At 62.4% G+C, this 9388-nt stretch overlaps 1 protein-coding gene across 1 annotated transcript; it reads left to right on the top strand.

Moving 5' to 3' along the window:
• Window positions 1-4715: 4715 nt before the first annotated feature.
• Window positions 4716-9292, top strand: PDYN (prodynorphin). Its single transcript, XM_005524754.3, has 3 exons — window positions 4716-4863; window positions 7683-7830; window positions 8095-9292. The coding sequence occupies exons 2-3, from the start codon at window positions 7702-7704 to the stop codon at window positions 8653-8655; spliced, it is 690 nt and encodes a 229-aa protein (XP_005524811.2). The 5' UTR covers window positions 4716-4863; window positions 7683-7701; the 3' UTR covers window positions 8656-9292.
• The last annotated feature ends 96 nt before the right edge of the window (window positions 9293-9388 follow it).

The following is a 9388-nucleotide window of genomic DNA, read 5'->3' as shown; positions in this document are numbered from 1 at the left end:
TGCCGGCCCCTTTAAGCGTTCGGCCAATCGCGGCCGCGCGGGGCGAACCCCCGCGGCGCGGGGGGGGGGCGGCGCCGGCGGCGGGGGGGCTCGGCTTCTCCCCGGTGCCGGCCCCGTACCCAGAAAGGGGGGTCCGGGCTTCCCGCACCGGGCGCAGTAACCGGGTCGCTGCGCTGCCAGCGCGGCTCGGCGTGGCCGGGGCTCAGCGCGAAGGCAGGCCCCTCCCGCTCCCCCGCCACGGTGGTACGCGCCGCGCCGGTGTAAACAGGCCGGTCATGGGGGCCCCGGCGTCCGCCGCGGGTCCCCCCTTGTCCCTCCCTCCGGGTGCGGCCCCGGGGAGGCGGTGCAGGCTCGGCCTGGCCCGCGGGGCTCACCTGGGGAGCGGCGGCGGGGGCTCCGGGCCGGGCGCCACGCGGCGGCGTGTGAACGGGAGGGGTGGGGGAGCGGCGGCGGCGGTGGCGGTGGGATAAGAGCGTGGCCGCGCGCCCTGACGTAACCCCTTATGTAACGGCGGGGGGTGACCCGCCCCCAGCAGCCCCCTCCCACCGCCCCGGGACGGGCGGGATGTCCCGGGGCGGGTTGGGAGGAGAGTTGCACCGGCGGTAGCCGTGCGGTACAAGGGGACCGGTGCACCGGGGAGGGCTGTGTGTGATGCCGCCAGGGGAGTGATGCTCCGGGACACGGTGCGCCGGCAGTAGCTCGGTGCACCGGGGAGGGGGGCGGTGCGCACATTGTAGGTGATGACCCGGCGGGGAGGCGATGCCGTCAAGGAGGTGATTCCCCGGGGAGGGGGTGGTGCCCCGGGACCCGGTTAATCCCCGGGACCCGTTGCGCCAGCGGTAGGCGCGTGGTGCTGATGTTCGGTGAACTGGCGCTGTGCAGCCGCACCGGGAAGGGCGGACGCGCGGCTCGGGGGCGGTTTCACAGCATTCGGGGACCCTTCCCGGGCGCCGCGCTCACCCCGAAAGTTCGACGCCACTGCCGAGGATCACCAGGGAGTTTCCAACTGGAAGTTCCCCGGGAAAGTGGCTGCGATCCCGAGAGGATCCCGCTGTCCTGCGGGCCGGGACCGAGGGTTTTGGGGGCACCCACCGGGAGTCCGTGTGGCGGGACGGGCACTGGTCACCAAGAGCAACCGCCCTACGGCGGGACCCCGAGGGGTGGCGAGGGTCGGGGGGAGACGGTGGGACTGCAGTGTGTCCCCCCGGGATGGCCGTGTCCCCGCGGAGCTGTCTTGTGGGGCTGGTTTGGTGGCATTTCTCCTGCGAGCAGGTGGGGTGGGCCACAGAGGTCCCTGTCCCGTCCCCAAATTGTTTTTCACCCCCCGAGCCGTGGGCATCACGAGTATCCATCCGTCCGCTCCTGGTTGCCCGGGGGTCTCATTCTGTTCCTGGCGCTGCTGGTGGCTGGCAGCCCGCCGGGGCTCGAGGCTTTGCACGCCGCCGTCTCGCTCCCCGTGGATTTGGGGAGGGAATGGCGATCCAACCCCGCAAAAATGTTCTTTTCCAGCCGCCTCTCCCGCGTTTTCCTGCCCCCCGCGCGGTGCCGTTGGCATCGGGCACTGCGGCCGGTCAAAGACAGCGTCTGCAGAGCCGGTTTACGGAAGAGCTCTCAAAATTCCCTGATTTCTTGACCCACTGCTGAGCCATGTGTCGCTGCCATCACGTACCGCAGCCCACTGCGTCAAGCTGGTCCCCCCGGGGATGGGACGGCGATCCCCCGAGCCACCGGCGACTCTAATGCGGGGTTGCCCCGCGGTGTCACGGCGCCGGCTGCAGCTCCTACAAGTGGTTTGACCTCAATTTGTTTTTAAATAGAGCCACTTCGCCTCCCGGGGAGGCTGCGGGGGTAGTGCCGCAGCCCGGTGCCCCCGGTGCCGCTCGGCAGCCTGGCGCGACAGGGACGTGGCAGCGGCGTGACTCGCCGTGTTTACGAGAGCGCCGCTTCTCGTATCGCCGTCGAGTGGCACTTGTGCCTCCTGCCCACGCAGGGAGGTCACCGTGTGCCCGCCTGGGCAGAGCTGCCCGCCCCCTGCTCCGGTGCTCCCGTTGCCCAAGGTTCGCTCCGGTGCGGCCACGCTCGATCGGAGCTCCCGCGGGCGCAGCAGAACCCCGGGCGTCGCCCACCCGGCGTTTCTCCCCACGTCCCACAAAATGCGTCTGAACACCTCCCTCTCCTGCCTCCGGCACGGCCAGGCAGGCGTGCAAACGTTTTGGGAGTTTCTGGAAAAGCCCTGTCCCTGAATGGGATAAAGCTGACCGTGCTGGAGGATCCACAGCCTAGCGGCTGCCTTGCTAGGAAAGCTCCCGCCGGCAGCTCTGGATCGCGGTCCCTCTGCTTGGGGACAGTCCGGCCGCTGGAAGAGCTTGTACCGACCAGCTGCAAGGGCGATTTACCCCATCCCGGGATGGGGAGCCCTGTTTTGTCTGGGAGAGAGTCCTTCGGTGGAGACCTGTGGGCTCAGGGGCAGAGTGGCAGCGCCGTGTGACGTGAGCTGACATTAACTCCCACCTGCTTCCGCGGGTGCCTGGCACGCTCGGCCCCCTCCTCACCGAACGCGCCTTTCACTCATGTAGTTAGGAAAAGTTAACTTTTCTATTACCGCTCATTTCACTTATCCAGATACTTAATTACTATTGTCCCAGGGAAATGTCAGTGTGACTCAGAGACACTTTCCCATTAGGAAGAGACAGATGAATATTAAGTTGAGTTGGTGGTGGGTGGGCTGGCTCCCAGCTCCTCTCCCGGGGGACCCTGTCACCCTCCACGCCCTGGACCCGTGGAGGACCCTCTTTCCCAGCTCAGTAGATCTGTGGCACTTTGCTCTGGGGACAGGAGCAACTCAACCTCCCACCCAAAGGGAAGAACCTTATTCCAAACCACATTTCCCTCTGCGTCCTTGGGATTTGCTCAGTCTCTAACACATCTCCCTCGTGTGCAATTACCCTGTGCAGGGAAGTGACTGCACCCCAGGCCGCTGGGTGCATATATACATATATACATATTCATATAAAAATAATGGCTTTGGTGTAGAAATGCTCCACCCCACCGTGTCTGTGGTGCCCATACAGCCATCAATCCCAGCAGAAAGGATTAAACTGCCTGAGGGCTGCCCACAGCCCCTCGCCCAGGGTGTTGTGGTCGTTTGCAGATGCATTTTGTTCTTCTCAGCTTTGTTCTGTGCCTGCACAGCCCAGCACATCCCGATACAGCGAGGTGGGGCCATGGCTGCCCTCTGCCCCTGCGGGGCCTGAGCTCCATTCCCCCCTTGCTGCAGCACCAGAGGTGGAGGGATGGGTTCCTCCGTTGGCCTTGAGGAGGATACAGGGCTCTCACTCCCCACCCCATGCCCTCTCCCTTAGTCCCCCTGTGCTGGCACACCCCCGGCCTGGATGAGTTAAAATCCACCTCCAAACAAAAGCCGTGGGGTCCTGCCTGCTTTTCAGGGTGCAGGAGGATGCCGAAGGACCTGATCACCTGCCCTGATGGAGGACCACAGGTACAGCAGCCGTGGCTGCTGGGTGCCCAGCAGAAGGTCCCAGCCGTGTCCATGGCCCCCCACTTCCCTCACCAGTGCTGGGAGGATTGAGCAAGGGGGCACCAGGTCCAGCAGCTGGTGTTCGAGCTGGGAGAACAGCAGGTTGCTGGGAAACATCCCTCTTGAGCTCCGATAAAAATAGCTCCATCTTCAAGGCAAGAGGGCTGGCTGCACTGCCAGCAACGCAGGGGATGGTGCCTGCACCCACCGGGTGTGGGGACCGGCACAGGATGTCCTGTGGGGTCTGCACCTCGGACCCCGTCCCACACATCTCTTGTGACATGGTGCTGTGGGACAGCGGTGCAGGGCTTCAGGGGTTGCCTGTCATTGCCCCAGTGCTGCTCTCCTTTGTCCCCAAATCAGACTTGGAAATGTGTGAGAACAGGAATCAGGGCAGAGTGGGGAAAGTGGGGGTGCCTTTTCCCTCCCATCCAGCTCCCCCTGCCCCTTTGGCTCATCTCTGTGTTTGCCCTCATGAGGAGGGGGTTCGGGGAGATGTGGAGCTGGGGGGAAGCCCTGTGCCTCTGAGCCCTGGCATTGCAGAGGTTGGGGGGTTTCTATGCAAAGGCTTTTTCACCAGACAGCAGCTTGCCTGTGTGGGTTGGGACATTCCTTTCCAGGGGCATGAACACCCTCTCCCTTCTCAGCAGCTTTGGATGGGCTCACTTCTCTCCCCAGCATCGCCACGAGGACGGTGCCTCTCCCCAGGCTGGGGAGCAGGGTGAGAGGAGATCAGGGCTTCACCTTTCCCCCTCTATCCTTCTTTGACACGATTTTAATTTGATGTCCAGGGGATTCACACCCCCCAGCAGTCAAACCCCTCTGGGACGCAGCTGTGTGGGAAGACGGACAGACCCCATCCCAGTCCTCTGCCTTGTCTGGGGCACGCGTTTCGGCCCTGAGGACCGAGACTGGGCACGATGGAAGTCTCCGAGCGATGCAGCCGCAGTGGTGGGATGTGCGCCTCGGTTCCCGGGGCGGCCGGGGGCTGCGGGGAGGCCTCGGCGGTGCGGGCGAGCCTGCTCGGGAGGTGGCGGGGATGCTGCGGGGCTGATTATTCACAGCTTCCCTCGCCCCGATTGGCTCTGCCGCCGCGCACAGCCGGGCCCCGCCGCAGGAGGAGACTCCGTGGCCATAAAAGCGGGGCGAGAGGCAGCCGGCGGCGAGTCCGGTGGACAACCCGGGCAGCACCGTGGGGCCACCTGCCATTGTGGCCTTGCCGCCGATGACTGGCTCAGCCTGACGCCCGTGGAGGGACACCCATCAGCCACGACCCGTCCTGACTTGGCGAAGCGGGTGCTCGGCGGGACGGGGAGCAGCGGCAGGTAGGGCTGCCGGGGTTGTCATTCCCCTTCCATTACGTGGGCACGATCAGGGGATCGCTCTTGCTCCCCAAAAAGCGAGTTTAAGAACACCCCCTGAGAGTGGCTTGTGGTTGGACTTGTGTTATTTTGGGGAGCTTCCACATGGCTGCAGGTCCCTCCCGTCCCTTGAGTGGTTTCAGAGCCCATGAACAGCTGTCCAGAGCTCTGCTGGGGTTCATTTCCGTGTTGCTGCCGTGCCTGCCATCCTGGCAGGAGGATCACCCAGGGCTTGGAGGGGCAAAGGGAGCGGGCAGAGAGGATGGGGGGTTATCTCTCCCCCTTCTTGGCTCAAACAGCAGTGTGGCTGCTGAGTTTCGAGTGATTCTATTCCAAAAGTTACCAGCTTTTTTGAGAAGCCTTGTCCTGACGGTGTTTCCAGGAAATTTTTAGAGGTGAGAAAAGGAGCTGCTGGAAGGTTGACTGTTCTTCTCCACCAGAAATATGTGCAGGATCCAAACCTGTGGAGTTGGACCTGTGTGGGAGGAGGGATCTGCTCAGTCTGGGAGAGCTGTTCACATCCTTCATTAGGTATAATCACAGGTTAGTCAAGATGGGGTCAGTCTCTGCTGTCCAGCACACACAATCCTGATTCCTTATCCCTCCTTGGGTCACCAGGTCTGTAAATTGGCCCCTGGGGAGCACGGATGCAGCTTGGGGGTTTTCCAACACAAAGCCTGGTCTTTGAAGACTCAAGTGGAAATGGGACAGGGGCGGAAGGGACACCGGCAGGCACCTGGCACAGGTAGAATGTGCTGAGAGTGGCCACAGAGGCTGGGACTCAGTGCTGGCATTGCCAGACCCTGCCACGATCCTTCCAAGGTGTTCCTGCAGGAGGGATGGCACCGGAGCCTTGGGCTCCTCCAGGTAACACAGGATTGAGCTCGAACTCTGCTTTTCTTCTTTCTCCCTTTGTGTTCTTTTTGCTTTTTCCCTCCCTGCTGCTTCTTTCCTCATTTGTCCAAAGCTCTTTGTTTTCTTCTCCTTTTCCTGTTCCTCTTTTGCCAGTCCTCCTTATCCCAGCTTCAGGGGCAGGCAGAGCACTGCCAGGACATTTGTAGCACCACCTGGACATGGTACATTTGCAGTGGGTTGTGCCAGGGTCTCTTTGGCCACGCTGTACTCAGAGAACTGCAGCTCCCCTGAGTGCCATGAAATCCTCTGTCTGCAGTAGGGTGACAGGGATGGGACACACTGTGTCCAGAATGCCAGAGGTATGAACTGTGCAGTGTCAGACAAACCAGCAGCTTCTTCCCAGCACGGGAACATCCCTGGTGCCGTCCCTGTGCGCTGCTCTGGCAGCACCCATGGGGCTACCGGCAGCAGAGGAGCAAGGGAGGGGAAACGGGTGGGGAGAGGGAGGGAAAAGGTTCCCGGTGGGGCTCCTGGGAAACAGTCATCAGCTCTTTTTGGGAGCTTCATTCCCCCTAGTGCTGCAGCTGGCACCTACCTGTGCAGCTGGCGTGTCCTCGCTCTTCGGTGCTGTCTTGGTGGCCCTGACGCAATAAGGGACCGTCCCCGTGTCTCAGTGGCGAGCGCTGGCTGAGGTCCCACTGTGCTCCTGCCATTCTGGGCAGCTGCCACCCTGTTCCCTGCCGTGCTGCCAGGGCACTGGGAGGATTCACGGAGCTGGTGGCCGTGCAGCCAAGGAATGCAGACAGCTCGACACACGATGGTGCAGATAATTCAAATTAAATTTTAATCTAGCATGAATTAATACTGTGGCATTAACATTTCTTCATCAGTACCAATTACAGTACATTAGCAGCTACTGCTGGCGAACACAATAGTCTCTAATATGCGTCATTAATGTGTAACAGATCCCTCTGGGTCATGCCTTACCCACCCTAGATAAAAGCAGCAATGGAGGCAGGCAGGGGCTTGCAGCCAGTGCACCCCTTTGGGGCTGGCTTTTGCTCTGGGGCTGTCAAGGTGCCGGTGGCACTGTGATCCTGAGGCACTGCAGCCAAGGTTGGCAGTGGCCCCACCAGTCTCACCTGGGATCAGGTATAGCACTGCCACCTGCAGAGCCCCTCTCCCAGCTGAGCACAGTGTCCTCCTCTGCAGAGGCCAGAGGTTCCATCACGGCTCTCAAATGTCTGGAGGATGATGACTGTGGTCTACAGGTAAGCTTGAACCAAAGTCCTTCTTTTTCCCCCTTTCTCCTCATGCACTAACCCAGCAGACCCGGTGGGTGGGAGGGGAGATGAGGCTGCATTGGTGTGGGGTACAGCAGCCTGGAGTGAGTCCACACTGGGTCATGGCATCACCCCATCCACTTGCCACAGCAGCCTCCGTTTGCTGTGGTTCTTTTCTCCAAGGCCAAGGGGAAGAGCTGGTGATTCATCCACCTGCACCATGCAGACGTGGCAATCACAGAGAAACCCAGTGCTGGGGAAAAAAGGGACTTTACTTTCTGATGGTACGGTAAGAGAGATGGAGAGGATAGATGGGATGGAACTGAGATGAGATGAAATGATGAGACACAACAGTGGTTATGCCCACAGTGATTTGGTGGCCACCAGGGACTGGCTATGGCTCTGGCCTTGTGCCAAGGACCAGGCTGCAGCCAGGGTAAAGGGTCACATCTTGTCATGTCCTTTCTGGGAGTGGAATCTGGAGGTGAGTCATATGGGAATGGGCACGGCACAGGTCCCTGTGTATGTCCCCGGGAGCAGCTCCCAGATGGAGGTGGTAGGTGCTCAGTGCCTGTGGAGAGGTGATGGGCCCCCAGAGCTGGCACAGCGATGGTGACAGGCTCTGTGCTGTCTTCCCCTCTCCAGGCAGTGTCTGCAGGGCGAGATGGCAAGGCGGGCACTGGCACTGGCACTCTGCCTGTCCCTGTCTGCGGTGGCATCTGCCAACTGTGTCACCCAGTGCTCCCTCTGCGCAGCCCGGACCCGCGGTGCCGAGAGCAGCGTCCAGCCCCTGGTGAGTGTTGGCTCCACACAGACGTGAGCCAGGGAGCCACAGCAGTGGAGTGTCACGGGGGCAGGGTGGCAGAGCTGGGTGGCACCTGGCGGTCATGGGCACCCCAGGGTGCTGGGGTTGTGCAAACTTCGGCTTCTCACTGAGATGAGCATCACGGTGGGCACAGAGCTCGGGGCTTGGCGTGGGGACGCACCCGGGGTGGGGTGGGAGGAAGGCAGGGGGTCACCTCGAGCACCTGGGGCCACTGTGGCCACTGTCTTGCAGATGTGCCTGTGGGAATGCCAGGGCTCCTTGTCACCCGGCCCCGAGTGGGAGATGTGCAGGAAGGCGCTGGCGCTCCTGGCCCCGCTGGTGGCCCTGGCTGAAGGGACAGAGCCGTCCCCACAGGAGGCAGAGGAGGATGAGGCAGAGCCGGAGCAGGGTCTGGGCCCTGCAGAGCTGCCGCTGGCACTGGCCAAGCGCTACGGAGGCTTCATGAAGATGATGTCCAAGGGGAAGCTGCTGTCCCTGCTCCGTGAGAACGCTCACAGCAAGGGTGGCCTCAGCAAGAAGTTCGGGGGCTTCAGCCGCAAGCCAGGGGAGCGAGCGGCCCCCGAGGACTACCCGGGGCCGGCAGGGGACGGGGACGAAGAGCCCACGGGTGCTGGGGCTGAGGGGCAGGAGCAGCTGCACAAGCGCTACGGGGGCTTCATGCGCCGCATCCGGCCCAAGCTCAAGTGGGACAATCAGAAGCGCTACGGGGGCTTCCTGCGGAGGCAGTTCAAGGTGATCACACGGTCGGACGAGGACCCCAGCGCCTACTCAGGGGAAGTCTCAGACCTATAGAGCCAGGCGTGGGACGGCAGCACCACGGTCCCCACACTGCCACCCCGACTGTGCCATCACCCCCAGCCCTGTCCCCTGCCCAGCCCGCTATGGCTGGTGTCACCCTTGCCTCATTCCCCCAGGGGACCATGAGTTCCATCCCCAGATATCCCTCTCTGGTTCACCTGCCCATCCTGTGCACCGAAGGGACAGTGCCACTCCTCCGGGTGCTGGCGGTGTGGCTGTGGCCCAGCCCAGGGTTCCCGGGGGCACATTGCTGGGGGCACGTATGCTCCGTCCTCCCGCGGTTGCCGGAGCACAGCAGGGTCTGGAAACCATCACGGCTGAGGTACAGGGCAGTGGGCTCCGAGCTCTGGGAAGGATGAGCCAGGGCAGGATCAGGGAGGTGGCTGCCATCCGTGGCCATGGGCAGAGGTGGCTGGTGGAACCACAGCACCATCACCAGGTGCTCAAGCAGTGCTGAGCCCAGCCCCCACTCCCCTCCCTGAGCCTCTCACAGTGTCCCACTAATCCCAGCACCCACCTGGTGCCCCTGGGTTCCCCCTCCAAGAACGACTCTAGAGGAAGGGTCAGCCCCTTGCCCCAACACCCAACTCCCCCCTGCAGTCAATAAAAGGCAGATGCCAACGAAGCTGAAGCCATGCTGGGTGCTGAGCCTCCTCTGCAGGGCAGAGCAAGCATCCCAAACTGGGGTGCCCGAATGGGCCAGGGTGCTGGCTGTGAGACCTCCAGG

This window comes from Pseudopodoces humilis, chromosome 19 (genome assembly GCF_049639895.1).
Source record: "Pseudopodoces humilis isolate 2021_Gansu_Grassland_sample_001 chromosome 19, ASM4963989v1, whole genome shotgun sequence".
NCBI classification, from domain to species: domain Eukaryota; kingdom Metazoa; phylum Chordata; class Aves; order Passeriformes; family Paridae; genus Pseudopodoces; species Pseudopodoces humilis.
Note: the sequence above shows the minus strand (reverse complement) of the source record. Positions and strands in the feature narration are given on the sequence as shown.